Raw genomic sequence first — 17,479 nt, 5'->3', positions numbered from 1 at the left:
CTCAGCTGCCATGCAGCGCCAGCCTGGCTCCCTCCCTCCCAGGCACGGGGTCCGCTGAGGGTGGCTGCAAGTGAGGCACGGCGGCTCTAGTAGCCCTTTGCCGCCATGTTCGCCGAGATACTCCAGACCCGGGCATGGCAAGGGGAGGAGGAGTCTGAGCAGGCGGCTCCCATGCACTGCCCTCAGGAGCGCTCATTGGTCGCCAATCCGGCTGGAGGGTGGCTCTGGCCGCCTTGACCGGAGGGGAAGCGAGGGAAGGCAACGCCGCAGAGCCAGCAAGAGGACGGGAGGAAGGTGGAGAGGCCAGGCCACCAGTGCAGGGCACGCAGGGCAAGAGCGTGCATGGCTTCCCCTCATGCGCCCCCAGCAGCAGCTGCTGCTGCTGCAGCCTCGCACAAGGTGGGTGTCTGTTCTGCAGTGCAGTCCAAGGGCTCAGCAAGGCATCCCCTCCTCTGCTAAGGATCGGGCTGACAATCTCCCTCCCCACAACATACACACAGATTGGCGACAGCCTTTCCCTACCCGTAGCAGAGCTGGTAGAGAGAGTCTCCCACCTCTGCTATGGAAGGGAAAGGCCTAGAAGCTGCCGCCCGCCAAGCGGCCACGGGACAAACACCCACCAGAGCAGTCCGGCCAGCCAGGGCAGGGAAGACTGGTGCAGGCCATGCCCTCCGCCCCGCTCCGATCCCACCAGAAGTAGGCCGCTGCCACCACACCAGCCCCCAGCGTGCAGCCTGCTGCAGCCGCTTACCAGTTGTTTGTCCCTGTGGCCCCATGCCACTGGTGGGGGGTGGGTGTCAGGCACCGCCGCCACCGCTGCTGCTGCGCGCAACGTGGCCGGGCCGGGAGGGTGTCAAGAAGAAGGCCGCCTGGGGCTGCTGCTGCTGCTGCCTCCTGAGTCCTGCTATGAGCCTGGCTGGCCCGAGTGAGTCGCCTCGGCTGGGAATGGATTCACCGGAATCCAGAGTGGGCGGGGCCGTCCATTTGGCCCAATGGGCGGCCGCATGTCAGTGAAAATGGCTACGTGTTTCATAGGTTCGCCATCTACTGTTTTAAGACTGTCTCAGTGGCCCAGGCAGTACAGAGAAAGGTCCAGTTGTAACTTCCAGATTGTGATGATGTGGCAGCTTGTTCATATCATAGTTCTGCAGTCCATAGGCACTGACATAACCCACTTTTCTTCTAGTATAAAAATATCCAAATGCAACTGAAATATCCACAGATATTGCTGTTTGTTGTAAATGTTTATTGTTTTCTGAACAACTGATGATTTTTTCAGACACTGGTAACCCATGGTGGACAAACTTCCACCCCTCCCTTCAACTGCCTGTACTCAATCAAGTGAGCAGCAGGAGAAAAATCCTGGAGGGAGGGAGATGTGGATGCTGTGATGTCACTTCCAGCCCTTTCCTAGTTTCTGCTTCCTAAAGCTCTTAGGATTGGTGGGCATGAGCCTGGCCATCCAACTTACAGATCTGTATTTTGATTTTAAAGTCCTTTGCTGGTGTCAAGGTCTTCCTGTATTGCTTTGACTTTCCTTTAATATTGTGTGAAAACTGTCAAGACCCTTTGGGAGTTATTACACATGCATTAAACCATGCAAGCCAGCTCTCTGTGGGTTCTTAAAATGTTACCCCACATCACAGGAGAAGAAAAAACTACCAGGGAACTTTCCTAACAAAATCTGTTGTAAATTACTACAAGGCTCTGACAAGAAAGAAAATTGAGTATAAAAATTCTATCATAGACCTATTGTACCATAAATCTTCGGGCAGGGTTTTGCTACTCTTACCTGCACTGGCTCATACTTGTCTGAAATAAAATTGATGGCATTTCACAACTATTAATTGGGCAGAGGAGATGGTAAGGGCAGAGTATAAAACTGAAAAGAAACAAAGTTAGAGCAGAACGCCTTAAACCTTTTATACGTTTTAGAATTCATCTGCTTGAGCATCAACAGTTTATTTGGACAGTAATATTTCTGAGGTTGCTATCACCTTTTTAAAAAAGAAAAAATTAATAAGCAAATACTTTATAAAACTCTTTGAGCACCGACTTTGTTAAAAGCATTTGGCAAAATTTAAAATGATAGTAAAAAATAAATGTAAAGGAAAGTATTCAGTGCTGCTTTTTACTTCAGTGTGCTATTACAATCTGTATTGCATATGCAGTCAGAATTTAATGAGTAAAAAAAAAGGAACATTACTGACTTTTCAGACCATAGTAGCTACTCTGCTTAGGAAGCATTATGTTCCATAAACATAAAAAATAAATGCACTTAGGGGAACATAAAATTGGCCATCTGAAACGTTATGTCTACATTCTCGATCTTTAGATAATAGAGCTTGTAAATTGCAGCAGCATTCCTGCCTATCCAGATATTCTCAAGAATTTTGATAAAAGTGGTATGGGCCCTTTTTCGTTTAAATGGTTGCTTCTGACATATCTTCTGTTAGATCATCTAGGTTCCCAAACTTACTATGTGTACTTTTTATTTCCATGCACCCTATACGCACAATACAAAATTTGGGAGGCATGCTCATGTCTTTTCTTCTTCCTTTAAGATAAAAGGTCACAGGGAAAATTCATATTGTGCACACAGCCCACTTAATAAGAGGGCAAGACAACATGTTTGTGGATTGAAAAATGGACTACAATGTTTTTAAGTCTTGGAATCTGTTGAGCAAAATGAACTCCTCTTACATCACATGTGTTTTATCTATAAGGTGACTGAGAGCGGCCCCCCATGGGGGGGGGCCCTCACAAAACTCAGATTTTGCACTGGGCTCCATTTTCCCTAGCTACATCTCTGCAGAGAGGATATCTCCCTGCCCGTGTATCATATATACTTCCTGCTCCAAGCACAAATTTGCAGAACTTTGAAAACGGGTTTGCATGCGGATGTGTGGAGACTTATTCCATCAATGAAACAACAACAAATATTTGTTGGAAAAGAAGTTGGCTGCGGCCCAATTTATTTAACCATATAACAATAATCTTGAAGCTGGGCGAGCATAACAGAGCACATCCTGGCCCCCAGGCAGCGAACTGTTGAACCTGGTTATAGGGCAGCCCCAGCTGACCCCTTAGGCCCTTCAGACAGAACCCCTGTCTGGCACATCCCCAAAGGGAACTGGAACAGGAAGTTACTAGATGCAACATGGACGCAAACCCAATTTGTGACACCCCAGCGAGCTCTCGGCGCAGCTCCAAGGCTTGAAAGAGTCCGATCACTGCCAGCACAGCTCTTTATAGGCTGCCAGGCCTTGTCACAAGGCAGTTCCACGCCACATGACTGCCTCAGCCAGCCTGCAGGGAGGAGGCATTGCACTACTTCCACCCCCACCGCAACAGCGTTGCCAGACTGAAGTCTGGGATGTGATTTAATTATGCTTCATTAGAACTCAAGTGCATAAGCTGTGCAATGGGTTCTTGCAGTGGATTACCTTCATGTTTTTAAGAAATACAAACTTGCTATAGTGAATATGCCTATCTTGCCTTGCTTTCCCCTTCACTTAGCAATCTCCTATGACCCTAAAGGCAATGCCAAGGGTAAGGAAACCTTTGTGGACAAAAAAGTTGTTCAGGTTGAGGAAGCATTGGAGTGAGGCCTACCCTCTTTCCTCATTACAATATTTATGGGATGCAGCCATTAGTAATCATAATACCAGTAGGTTGTCTGTAAGCTGTGGATCGAGGCTCATATTTTTATGAGCACAAGGAGTTTTTTATGAGCACAAGAAGTTTTTCATGCAGAGCATGATTTCCCTGTTTTCCTTTCCACAGCATCCTCCTTGGCGCCTTTTTCTGGAGGAGTGGGGACACAACAGGAACTGGATTTCAGGGAATGTTTTAGGCTGCTATGGAAGGGGGAGGGGAAATGGCTCCTGCTTTTCTGGTAGAAGTCCTTGCTCTCATGAAAACAGTCTGGATTTAGCCCTCCATGTTCTTGCTGTTTGGTATACAGGCCTGTGAGTTTTTGGGGGTAAGGTGTTCTGTCCTAAAGTTGTATTTTGTTAGGGAGAAACATTTGAACCTCACCAAGAGGCTGAACTCCTGATTGGCCCTGCAACCCTTTTTGGCTCATAACCTGTGCCCTAGTAGTGTGTAGCTAGTGGATATCATTTAGGTTTCATTTACTTATCTATCTATATAAAAAGCTAACAGTGTTTTTGTTGATGATAGTATACCTCAGTAACTGCTAGGCCAATTCCTCTGAAAATTCCCAGCCACTATAGTCAGCCAGGCGAGAGTGTTTTTAGATGTTCACATACCTGAAATTTCACACCTGGCCCAGGTAAAACGCCTTTTTCCTGGCGCTCCATGGTGATGGACATGCAGCTGCCTGTGTGTAACTGTCACCCTTAGAATGTTCGTGCCCTTAGAGCAGGGGTAGGGAACCTGCGGCTCTCCAGATGTTCAGGAACTACAATTCCCATCAGCCTCTGTCAGCATGGCCAATTGGCCATGCTTACTCCCATCTGGAGAGCCGCAGGTTCCCTACCCCTGCCTTAGAGTGTTCACTCAGATGGCCAGATATGAGCAGCGGAAACAGTACATAGGCAGTAACTCGAGTGGAAGTGAAACACATACACACACATACACACGAGGGAGAGGGAAGGGAGGGAGAGGGAGGGGTGGCATGCAAGAGAAGAGAGGGAGGGAGAGGAAAGGGACAGAGGGGGAGGCATGCAAGGGAAGAGAAGTGAGAGAGGGGAGACAGTGAGGGATGGAATGCAAGGGAGGGGAGGCATGGGGCCCAACATCTTGATATGACCCACCCTAGCGGAGGAAAAGGGAAGGGAAGGAAGGGGAGGGGCAGCATGCAAGGGAAGAGAAGTGAGGGAGGGAAGAGAGGGAGGGACGACATGCAAGGGATGGGAGGGAGAGGCCAGGCACCCTAGATTCCCTGAATACTGCGGTTACAGTTAAGAAAGCCAGGCACGCGTTACTCAGGAGTAAGCTCTGTACAGCAACTGTGACATACTTTGAATGGCTGCATCGTGCCCCTCAGAGGGTTTCCTCAGAAGCAACACCCATTGCCACCAACCAAACTTACTCCCAGGTAAAGGATCATGACCAGCCAGCCTAGATGTGTGGGAGGTGTGCCTTTCCATTCCCCCCCCCCAAGGAATGCAGGCACACACATCAATGACATCACACAGTATCAGGATGCGTGTTTGCATGAGCACGTACTGCTGGCCTCTGCAATTGATTTGCTGCTACTGTTCCTTTCCCATTTCACCACAATAAGCCACAGCAACAAGTGGCCGGGCCCCGCTAGTTTTTAATAATTTTATTTTTGTAAAATTGCTATTTTGGGCCTCTGTTGCTGTTATTCCCACAGGCCTGTGACTGAAAAAGCTCAAACCAATTAGTTATTAAAATAATGAGAAGCTAGAACTTAATGGTGGAAGTTATTCTTTTGATCAACATTTGCTTTCATTTTCAGGACACTGCATTGTTTCCCTTGGTGTTTTCCTTCCTCCTGGTACTTACAGGATAAATTTGTAATTGCTTATGGTATAATATACCCATATTTACATGTGAAATGCTAAAAATAGTTCCATCTAGGAATGAATGGTTAAACTGTTTTAAAAAGTGTTTCTATATAATGTTATTGATAATGGTTTTGTTTTGATTGTATTGATGATTGATGTCTGGTTTGCAGTTTTACACAATTTATACAGTAGGTTTTATATACAATGTAAGTTTTTTATGTATAATAAGGGATTGGATTCAGCTTTTAATTTCCATTGACAAAAAGGATTCCTTTCAGCAGAATGGGACTTCCTTTTGTTTTCCATTCTGCTGCAGCCTGAAATGCCCCATAAAATGCTCCTCCTAGTGAGTGGGACAGGGTACCCCAAGGAACTACTTGAGGGGCAAATCAGAAGACTACACTGTGGGGAAGTTGGCAAAGAGTGGCAAAGAGTAGGAATGTGGACATTGATCTGGAGAACTGGGTTTGATTCCCCACACCTTCACATGAGTGGCAAACTCTTGTCTGGTGAGCTGACTTTGGCTCATCCGCACATGCAGAATAATGCACTTTCAAACTGCTTTCGGTGCTCTTTGAAGCTGTGCGGAATAGCAAAATCCACTTGCAAACAGTTGTGGAAGTGGTTTGAAAACGCATTATTTTGCTTGTGCGGAAGGGGCCTACGTTTCACTGCTCTGCTTTTTTTTTTTAGAGGGGGATGTCTGTGAAGAGAATATATTTGTGTGAAATAGCAAATGGATGAGCTGCAAGCAGAGGAAACCTCTGTGGGGAATCTTCACAGATAATCTGCTGCAACACACAAAATGGCAGGCATCACTGTGAAACTGACAAGAGCTCTGTGCAGTCAGGAAAAAAGATCCAATTTAACTGACAACGATTGTGTTCTCCCATGCTGCAGGAATACAAAATGCCAAACTTGATCTTTTCATAACATTCTAAAGATGTTATAGTTATGCTGTGTGGAATCTACCAATGCTGACCTATTGTTTGTACTTGTAGATAACTATCAGTAGCTTGCAAATGTTACTTTTTGTAAGGAACTACTACGTATTAAGTGAGGTAGAATCTATTTATTTATGTAGTAGAATCTGTAGTAGAATTATGTAGTAGAATCTGTTTCAAATGGTGTTTTAGTGGAAGCATATGTATATACTCGTGTATAAGTCGAGCCCCCTCGACTTATACACGAGCGAGGTGTATTTTAAAAAATATTTTAGGGTTTTCACTTTGTCGGCCAGCAGGGGGCGCAGTTTTTAGGCTAGCGGCACCAAAATTTCAGGCTATCATCAAGTGACACTCCTGATGATACCAGATAAGTTTGTTAAAGTTTGGTTCAGGGGTCCAAAGTTATGGACCCCCAAAGGGGATGCCCCCATCCCCCATTGTTTCCAATGGAAGCTAATATTAGATGGGGCTACATTTTGTGGGTCCATAACTTTGGACCCCTTGAACCAAACTTCACGAAACCTGGGTGGTATCATCAGGAGGGTCTCCTAAAGATACTCTGAAACGTTGGTACTGCTAACATAAACAGTTATTGTTGAGAACATATTGTTTTTGTTGACCCTCTTTTCCACTTACAGAGCTAGTTTACTGTTTTTCTTTGAAATAAATATTCAAAAACAGTTAACCTACTGATGCCTCAATTAATGTTATTTTATTGGTATCTATTTTTATTTTTGAAATTTACCAGTAGCTGCTGCCTTTCCCACCCTCGACTTATATGCAAGTCAATAAGTTTTCCCAGTTTTTTGTGGTAAAATTAGGTGCCTTGACTTACAGAGTGTCAGGCAGCTGGTGCATCTGCCTACATAACAGCCAATCCTAATACTCTACTGTAATCAAGTCACAGATTTGGGATAGGATTAGATATGTGAGGGTCACTCAAAAGAGAGGAACTTCCTTGTGATATGGCTGAAGGAATCCTTTTACTCCCCCTCCCACACTAGGAAACTGCTGTTCATAAAAGGAAATGGCAATCAAAGTGCTGGATTTGGAGACAAAGGCCGACTCCCCATGGTCAACTAATTGCATGATACTCATGCAAAATATCAAGGATTCAGGAAGAACTCTCCACTGCCTGATAGATGAACAAGGATTCATCCCGGTTCTGGCACTCAGGTTGATTCCCCACAGGGCAATTCTACCTAGATTAAACCAAGTTCATAAAGAAACTGCACCTTTTAATCGGGGTTTCAGTCTCCCCACTACAGCATGTATTCAGCGAAGACATGTAGGTCTGTCTCTGATTCCAGAAATGTAGCAGTCCCCACCACCATGCAATCTTCTTTGTGGGTCTCTCCTGATTGGCTGACGTTCCATGTTGGGGCAGGACCTTTTTGGGGCGGGAACATGAAGTTCGCTCATTTTCAAGGATAAAAATTTAAACATTAAGGCATTTAAATGGGTGTTCACTTGTTTGCAAGGATAAACATTTAAGTGTTTAGGCGTTTAAGTGGGTTTTCGCTCATTTGGAAGGGTGGACAGTTACTCGAGTAAGCGGTTTTTTGTTATGCTAACCGAAACCCAGAAGAGGCTGCACGCACCGCCGAAAGCTGATTGGTTGCTAGACTTGCATCACGCTCCATGGCAGGAATTTTAAACATGGATTGGACCCCCCTTCCTCCCCATGAAACTAAATCAAAAGTGTGCTAGGAAGAAAAGTTGTACATGCACCAGGTTCTGCCAGGACACGGGATAAGGGGGAGAACAAGCACCAGAAACAGGATGAATCCCTGTTCGTCGCTCAAGCAGTGGGGTGTCCTTCCTGAAACCTGGTTATTTCGCATGAGTATCATGCGATTAATTGACCGTGGGGAATCAACCTCATTCTCCCCCTTATCCCGTGCCTTTGCTGAACCTGCTTGAAAGTACTACTTTTTTTAAAAAAACCCCACATCTTCGATCCAGTTTGGAGGGGAGGATCGGGGGTTTAATCTTGGTTGAAATTTCTCACCGTGGAGCATGACGCAAATGCCTACAACCAATCAGCGTGCGTGGTGCTGTTCTCGCGGAGCACGAGAGAACAATAACTAACCAGAAACTTGGGTGAAGGAGACATGCTGATGTGCTGACATCTTAACCTGAGCACGTTTTGTTGGGAGAAAAAAGGTCTCACTCAACACAGCACGATAGCCAATCAGGAGAGACCCGCCAAGCCGATCGCGTGGTAGTAGGGATTGTTACATTTCTTGAAACGGAGATAGCCCTAGATGTCTTCACTGGAAACATGCTGCAGTGGGGAGGTTGAAACCTCGATGAAAAGGTGTAGCTTATTTTCAAACTTGGTTTGATCTAGATTGAATTTCCAATGGGGATTCGGCCACAGTTACAGTGAGAGAGAAAAGAAACTCTCTCTCTCTCTCTGGTTAGCCATTTCTTCAGTTCTTGGGGCCCTTGCTCTATCCTGCTTGGACACACCAAGGCTGCTTCAAGGGGCGTTTTTAATTTTTTAAATTATATGTAACAGCACAGAAAGATAAGGAATTATTAAGAAAACATATAAAAACACAATTATATATATATATAATTTAATATCAATAAAAGGGATTTTAATATTTAATGAAAACATGATACAGTTTCAAAAATTAGATCCATTTAAGAATAAAAAGCTCGAGATAGAAGAGCAGAGAAAAAACATCTAATGGAGGAGGCAGCCTGTCAGCCACACTCCTGCCTGTCTGCTTCCACTGATCTTGGAGTTTTCAGTTCACGGACCATACCATGGATTCCCAAACCCCACTGTCAAATTATGTGGTGAAAACAAACCTCTTCCTTACCCAACAAAAAAAGACTCCATGGAAAGCTGCCAGGATCTCTTGTCAGAGAATTCTGAGATGAGACACCATATTCTGGAAATAGGCTGGTTCAAGGGGTGTTGTCATCTCAAGCCTCATTGTGCTACCCCATACATCTGCTTCCAGTTAACACACATCTTGCGTGTAACACTGGGACCTTTGCAGGGACTTCCTGGATTTCATATTATCATTTTCCAAATAAATCTTACAGGTAGGGCTGATTTGCAGATGAAGAATGGCATGTAAAAACATTTACTTGGTGTACTGTGGATCAAATTAACTCTGCTCAAGAGAGAAAACGTTGCTAGGTTGGCACAGGGCCTTTAGAACCAGGCACTTGAATGCTTTTGTACTTCTTTTTTTAAAATGGCTGCTGTGCAGAAGATGCAATCACATTTTAATGCACACTGAGCTAAAATTGGTTCCATGCTAAGCCACCCCAGAGCCATCTTTCTGCTTTATCTGTGTTCTCTGATTAAATAATTAACAAAACATCACTTTATATGAAAGGTGTTGTGAATAATTCTTCTCTGATTTCTCAAGTGATTCTCACATTTATTTGCCACCGAATAGCAATTTTTAAAAACTGCCCCAATGGCAGTTCTGTAATATTCTGATTCAGATTTATTTCAGTGTTGTGGAATCGGGGTCTGTGGTTTAGCCTCAAATTTTAAGGCAGAATGAAATAGCAAACAATCCATTAAAGCTTGTGTGGTTCTTAGTGCTGTAGCAAAATAATTTGAAAACTACAATTGTAAACCCTTGCTGATCCTGTTGTTAATGCTGTGACCAGCATTCACCAGACTACTGTATCAGATAGCAGCATACCTTAAGTAACTATAAAGCAGCATGCTCAGAAACAATATTGCCTGAATTTTACTTGCTATGGAAAAATGCCAGGTTTGGAGGAGTAACAATGTTAAATTTCCAATAGCGATTGTTTTGATTTTAAAAGCATGTGTTACTATATACTAACCCAAAATCAATACTTTTAGCATGGGTAACTTGTTCAAAATTGCGCCATCTCCATGCTCATGATTCACAAGTGTTCACCATGTGATCCTATTGCTGCATTTCTAAGAGACGTGTGTGGGTATTAAGCCTTCTTGGAATTAAGAACTTCATGGCATGGGAGAAGGTTGGTTTTTATGGGAAGTTCATTTTGCTAGCATTCCTGTGACAAGCATAATGCCACAGTTCAATGCCAAAGCCCATTGATAACGGTTTGCATTAGATTTGGGACTGTGGTGTATACTGTCATTTATTTTACTAGTTACTAGACCTTTTGTAGATAACATGCAATAGTACTTTTGGTTAAACATTACCAGTGCAATCCTATTCAATTTTACTCTACATTAAGCCTATTGATGCTGAGGATCACAATGTAAGTCACATTGATTTGAATGGAACAGTTAAGCAAATCTTTCCATTAAAAATCATGGGGCATTTAATGGATTTGACTTTGTCTGGAACTCCCATAATTGTTTTCTTTGAAGGCTTTGTTTTCTTTAACATTTAGACTTTTAATGCCCTTCACTTCTAAATAGTTACACCATGCTACAAACAGCTGAAACAATAAACTAGCCCTAAAACTGCACTGGGAGAAGATAAAGCACTAGAGGGATGGATTTCATTAAGGTTATGCAATGTCAGTTACAGTTATGGGACTTCCAGACTTAATGAGGTATGTTTTTATTCTTTTTTAAATTTTCCCTTATGTAGCACCACAGTTCACTTGACCTCATGGTTATTTTAGGACATTTGCATACTGGGGCTGTTTAAAATGGGTGTTTCATTTCTAGCCAACTGGGGACATTTTATTCCCTATTCCTTGTGTGTAAAATGTAGCAGTGGACACTGGGTGGAAAAATGGGAACCAATGATTTCTGCACTTGGATTTTAAGGTTGCACATAGTGGTAGCCAAGTATATACACACATACACTGACACACACAAACACACACACTTATATGCCATGTATCATGAATCTGCTTCATACTAGTTTGACGCACAGAATTCCCCCACACATTCACTGAATGTGCAGTAAAGGAGAGAGGAATCAAATATGCTAGCCCTGCCTCATGTGTCTGCATGATCTGCAGGTATTATCTGCAGGAGTGGTACCATGGAGGAAGGGACCACACAAACTCTCCCTCCCTGTAAATGGTGGCATTGTAAAACCAACATTGCTAATCACAGGGAGGGAGATTTCTTCCACAGAGTTGCTCTTGAAGATGACATGGGGCCAGCATGTTTGCTCATTCATGCTATCTATCTCCATGTGTTCAATTAACATGAGGGGCTGTTACATGCACTGGGCTACTGAGTTAGATCATTGGATAGGTTGGGTTGGGTCCCTAGGGCGCTGTTATTGGCCCGTGTGAAAAGGGCCAGAGTGTCCCTTTTCTAAACCTATTGAGGTCAATGGGTTTAGAAAGGCTGAAGATGGCTTTGTAAAGTACAAAGAACATCAAAGGAGTGAGTTGCAACATAAAATGTAAGACGAGCTATCATAAATTATTGGTGGCACTACCACTTGTGGTGGGGCACTGTGAGAAACCAGTGTGCCTCATTCAAGGTGTTTTACTGCAGACTATCTGCTTCTACAATGTTTAGCTACCTGATGGCTTCACTGAACTGAGGGATAATTGAACATTCCTAGTTGAGTACTCACTTGTACAGCATTTACAAACATTCTGGCATTGGCCAGTCTTTCTTCTCTTTACTGAAACCAACATTGTTGGGAGCAAAGCTAATTCATAGAACTTTTAAGATATGTTCATACACCAGACTAATATAAGCTCTGCTATGACAGTATTTTGTTTTGGATTCCAGAATAAGAGGATCCTTCATACGAAATAGTAGAAAACAATGGGAACAATTTCTTTCTTGCATCCTGACTTTGGGAATTTTGCCCTCAGTAGTTTTGTTGTTCTCGCCAATTCAGTTAAAACTTCAAACTATTACCCTTTTTCTTCTATTTAATAAAAGACTTGTTTTAAAATTACTGTTCAGCTAGAGAAGAATTGGAACAACTGTCCCATTATGACTAGACATTAAGACAAGGCCTTTCTTTGCTACTGGGAATCTGGCAGAGGGATTATATTTCATTTCCTTAAGAACATAAGAACATAAGAACTAGCCTGCTGGATCAGACCAGAGTCCATCTAGTCCAGCACTCCGCTACTCGCAGTGGCCCACCAGGTGCCCTTGGGAGCTCACATGCAGGATGTGAAAGCAACGGCCTTCTGCTGCTGCTACTCCTGAGCACCTGGTCTGCTAAGGCATTTGCAATCTGAGATCAAGGAGGATCAAGATTGGTAGCCATAGATCGACTTTTCCTCCATAAATATATCCAAGCTCTTTTTAAAGCTATCCAGGTTAGTGGCCATCACCACCTCCTGTGGCAGCATATTCCAAACACCAATCACACGTTGTTTGAAGAACTTGGGTGCTGTGTGGTTTCCGGGCTGTATGGCCGTGTTCTAGCAGCATTCTCTCCTGACGTTTCGCCTGCATCTGTGGCTGGCATCTTCAGAGGATCCTCTGAAGATGCCAGCCACAAATGGCTCACAATGAGAATGCTGTCTAGTATGACTCCCCGGAATACCAACACCAAGGGATTCCTCGGCCGATGAAAGCCAGCCGACAATACATGTTTGAAGAACTGTTTCCTTTTATTAGTCCTACTTCTTCTCCCCAGCATTTTCAATGGATGCCCCCTGGTTCTAGTATTGTGAGAAAGAGAGAAAAATTTCTCTCTGTCAACATAATTTTATAGACTTCAATCATATCCCCCCTCACATGTCTCCTCTCCAAACTAAAGAGTCCCAAACGCTGCAGCCTGTCCTCACAAGGAAGGTGATCCAATTCTTAAATCATCCTCGTTGCCCTTCTCTGCACTTTTTCTATCTCTTCGATATCCTTTTTGAGATGTGGCGACCAGAACTGAACACAGTACTCCAAGTGCAGTCGCACCACAGCTTTATATAAGGGCATGACAATCCTTGCAGTTTTATTATCAACTCCTTTCCTAATTATCCCCAGCATAGAGTTTGCCTTTTTCACAGCTGCCATGCATTGAGTTGACATTCCCATGGAACTATCAACGAAGACACCCAAATCCCTTTCCTGGTCTGTGACTGTTAGCACTGACCCTTGTAGCGTGTATGTGAAGTTTGGATTTTTTGCCCCTATGTGCATCACTTTGCATTTTGCTACATTGGACTGCATTTGCCATTTCTTAGTCCACTCACCTAATTTATCAAGGTCCGCTTGGAGCTCTTCGCAATCCTTTGTGGTTCTCACCACCCTACATAATTTGGTATCATCTGCAAACTTGGCCACCACGCTACCATCCCTACTTCCAGGTCATTTATGAATAGGTTAAAGAGCACTGGTCCCAAAATGGATCCTTGTGGGACACCACTTCCTACATCTCTCCATTGTGAGAACTTCCCATTTATACCCACCCTTTGTTTCCTGTTCCTCAACCAGTTTTTAATCCATTGGAGAACTTCCCCTCTTATTCCTTCATTGCTGAGTTTTCTCAACAGTCTCTGGAGAGGAACTTTGTCAAAAGCCTTTTGGAAATCCAAGTAGACAATGTCCACTGGTTTCCCCTTATCCACATGCCTGTTTACACCCTCAAAGAACTCTAGTAAGTTTGTAAGACAGGACTTGCCTCTGCCTTCATTTGTGTGGTGTTCTTTATTATGTTCAATAATGAAAACACAAATAAAAACTGATAAAACGAACATTTTAAAACAAAAAAAATGACCATCACAGTGAAGTGTGCTATTTGTTAAACATTTTTCAGATTTGTTTCAGATTTTTTAGAATGTAATAGGAGCAAGATCTAATATATCTTTTCCTGGAGAACTGCACCTTATTCTTGATCAATTTAAGAAATGCACCTTCTTCATTAAAATGTTCCTTAGCAATTAGAAAATTCCTTACATTAAAAATAAAAAAAGTTGCTTTAAGTAAGTGGTACTACTTGTATAATTATTTTTTGAAAAACACAAAGTACATTTCAGGCATGTAGCTGAAAAGTGTTTTATGTTGGTTATTTATAGATACCTCAAATCAGCTATGCATCTACCGCTCCAGAGTTAAGTGACAACACCAGGTATGACTTCTTTTCTCGTGTGGTGCCACCTGACTCCTATCAAGCCCAAGCCATGGTCGATATTGTGACAGCCCTTGGATGGAACTATGTGTCAACACTGGCTTCAGAAGGGAACTATGGAGAAAGTGGTGTTGAAGCATTCACACAGATCTCGAGGGAGACTGGTAAGTGACTGCTATTTTGTTAGCGGTTTAGGATTGACACTGTACTTAGAGTTGGTGAACCTATTTCTGGTTGTCTGATCAGTGTGGAATAATTCGCTTCTTTGAATGTCTACTATGCAATGTCCTTTTTTGGGGAGAAGCTTGTTATTCACTTGTGTATTAATGTGATATCATTTGTCCTGTGTTAGAATGAAGTTCTTTTAGAACTGAAAACTGTAAGCTTCCTACATCCATTTTGCAAGGAGAAATAGGTGTATGTGAATGTGAATCTTTGTTTTAAAAGAACAAGCTTGACAAATGATCTCTAGTGACTACTAATCCCTGAAACTATTGTTGCCTCTGTGGAGTTGGAAGATAGAAATATTTTAATGAATCTTGGACTTGAGACTGCTGTGCCAGTACAGAGGTTTCTGAAATATATATAGATTTCCAATAATAAGGTTCATGTCTTGATTTCAGCAGTTTTCCTTAAGATTCCACAATTCAGTTGTGAATTTGAGTACCACTACTATGCTAGCATATAGGTTGGTTAAGTTTGGGCATATGCTGACTTCTGATACAGAATATGGTGGTGGGTATGCTTGGCTTTGCTCTAGGTTAGCCAGGCACTGAAGTTCAAATTTGCAGATCTGAAAAGAGCTGCATAAGTCTGTCCAGATGAAGGAGAGAGCCAGAGAAGCCACATGTACTCCTGGAGTGATCTCCTTAGACAGGATCACACAGTATTACTCACTGTAGAGTTGAGAAGCTGGAGTTAGTGGTGTCACCATCTTTTCCAGCTTGAGCTACTTGACCCCCTTTGAAAGGAAATATCCAAGCCATGTATCCCTCATGGATGGAGTGAAGCTATATAGAGACTGAAAGAGGAGTCCATAACCTGCTGCTGATAAGCCCAACAAAAACCAGGAGATCTTCCTGAGAGGTATGGAACGACAAGCAACTGCAGAATGCAGAAAAAGAGTTTAAATAAGGCTATACTAAAAGATATTCCCAGAAGAGAAAGCATTAGAGTGAGATGGCTGTTTTAAGGCAAAAAATGATTCCAGGCTTATTCCCCTCTCAGTTGGTGGGTTGTCAAAACAAAACCAGAAAAAAAGATATTTGAAATATGTCACCAAGCAGAGAGAGGGAGGAATTTGATCCCTGCATTAAACTACTGAAAACTTTGGGAAATTGTTGAGATGGCCATGAATCTTAAAAGTATATCTGCCAGTATGCTGAGTCTCAAGGCAGAAATAGACTATCTGAAAGACTCTGTTAATAACAACATTCCCAAGATGATGTCTGAACTCATGAAGGATTTTAAAGAAATAAAAGTTGAATTTTTAAAAAGCACAAATAGAAGAGAATGTGGAAAAGATAAAAAAGATGTAATTTTTTTAAAAACAGAATATGAATGTACAACCCTAATATACATGATCAAACCATTCTTCAACTGGAGTATGAAATTAAAGACAAGGCCTTGAGACTTAGAAAAGTATCAGAGGATCCAGATCCAGCAAAAGAGGAGTTAAACAAGAAAACTGAACAAAAAAATTGGCGTCCTGGCCAAACTTTCCAAAAGGAAAGAAAAAATGGTGTCAAAGATTGAAAAAAATATACAGTCACATAAAAAAATCAAAAAGTGAAAGGACTATGTAGAGAATTGTGATCTTTTATTTTTAGAGAAATGGAAGATCATAACTTGGAAATATACAGGAAATGAACAATCAAGATAGATGACAAGGATATCATTGTGATGAGGGAGATTCCTTCAGGAGTTTTACAGAAAAAAAAGATTATGCATTTTTGGTGAACAAATATGATTTTCATGGCTTAGATGGGAATGAGTTTTCTTCACTTTCCAGGGACAACATCAAAGAATTGCTCCAATAACAAGTGCCAAAGAGATCTTCAAGAAGATAAAAAAAGACCTTGCATAAAAACGTTCTACTATATTAATTAATGATTTAATGATCCCTGCGGGGATAGGTCAGGATATAAATTTGATAGATAAATAAATAATTAAGAGAGGAAGTAAATGGATTTATTAGAGATTAATGATAAAGTTGGGATTAAAAGTTCAGATATAAGGTAAGGAAGGTAAGGGCAAATTTGTGTTAAAAATCTTTGACTATGGGAAATTAAGTTAGAAGGATAAGGTTTTATTTCTTTTTGTTTCAAATTGCCTCAAATTGCAAGTTGATATTAGAAAAAAAAAGGAAATAAGAGGACCTTATATTGGACTTGAAGTTAAACAAACAATGAAATAAAGTTCTGGAAAAGTTTGACAGCAGGGTCGGGGTGGGAAGTCAATTAGTTATATGTAGTCTATGTTGTTTACGTAGTATAAACCTTTGCTGTGTAAATAGAATAGGGTGGCTGGACACCCCTGTCCTTTCCTTTTTATGTTAGTTTATGTTAGAAAGGGCACACCTGTCCTTTCCTTTTTATGTTAGTTTTATTGTAGTTGTTACAAAAACAATAAAAAAGATTTGTTTTAAAAAGTTTGGGCATATGTCTAACCAAAATCTGCAAAATTTCTAGTACAGTTCTATCTTTCAACCAACTTACTTTTGGCAAGTGGTCTATCAAAATTGCATCAGGTAATATGTATACAGAGAAGAGTGAGGTTTTAAAAAAGGTTGTATTGGGTGGTGAACAAAATTCTTAGCAGAATTCTAGGAGTCAACAAGTCTTTTTCATAATGGTTCGTGGTATGTTTGATTTTTCATTTCCCCCTATTTGACCTGATATATTCTAGTTGCTTATTTTAGAATTAAATGTACTATGCAAACAACAAAAAAGTCATTAGAATCAGGATTTTTAACATTGCTTTGATCACGGTCTACCTTGTTCTCATTAGCATAGTTATTTTTTTGTCTAGAAAAATGAATTGTCTTGAA

General features: G+C 42.0%; 1 protein-coding gene across 5 annotated transcripts in view; it reads left to right on the top strand.

The window, feature by feature from the left end:
- The window catches only part of GRM8 (glutamate metabotropic receptor 8), a 687,726-nt gene that overhangs the window by 136,277 nt on the left and 533,970 nt on the right, over window positions 1–17,479 (top strand). For all 5 annotated transcript variants that reach the window (XM_048499900.1, XM_048499895.1, XM_048499896.1 and 2 more), the window contains exon 3: window positions 14,378–14,594. In XM_048499900.1, the coding sequence (XP_048355857.1) occupies window positions 14,378–14,594 (217 nt within the window). The remainder of the gene's footprint in view (window positions 1–14,377; window positions 14,595–17,479) is intronic.

This window comes from Sphaerodactylus townsendi, linkage group LG06 (genome assembly GCF_021028975.2).
Source record: "Sphaerodactylus townsendi isolate TG3544 linkage group LG06, MPM_Stown_v2.3, whole genome shotgun sequence".
Classification (NCBI taxonomy): Eukaryota; Metazoa; Chordata; class Lepidosauria; order Squamata; family Sphaerodactylidae; genus Sphaerodactylus; species Sphaerodactylus townsendi.
Note: the sequence above shows the minus strand (reverse complement) of the source record. Positions and strands in the feature narration are given on the sequence as shown.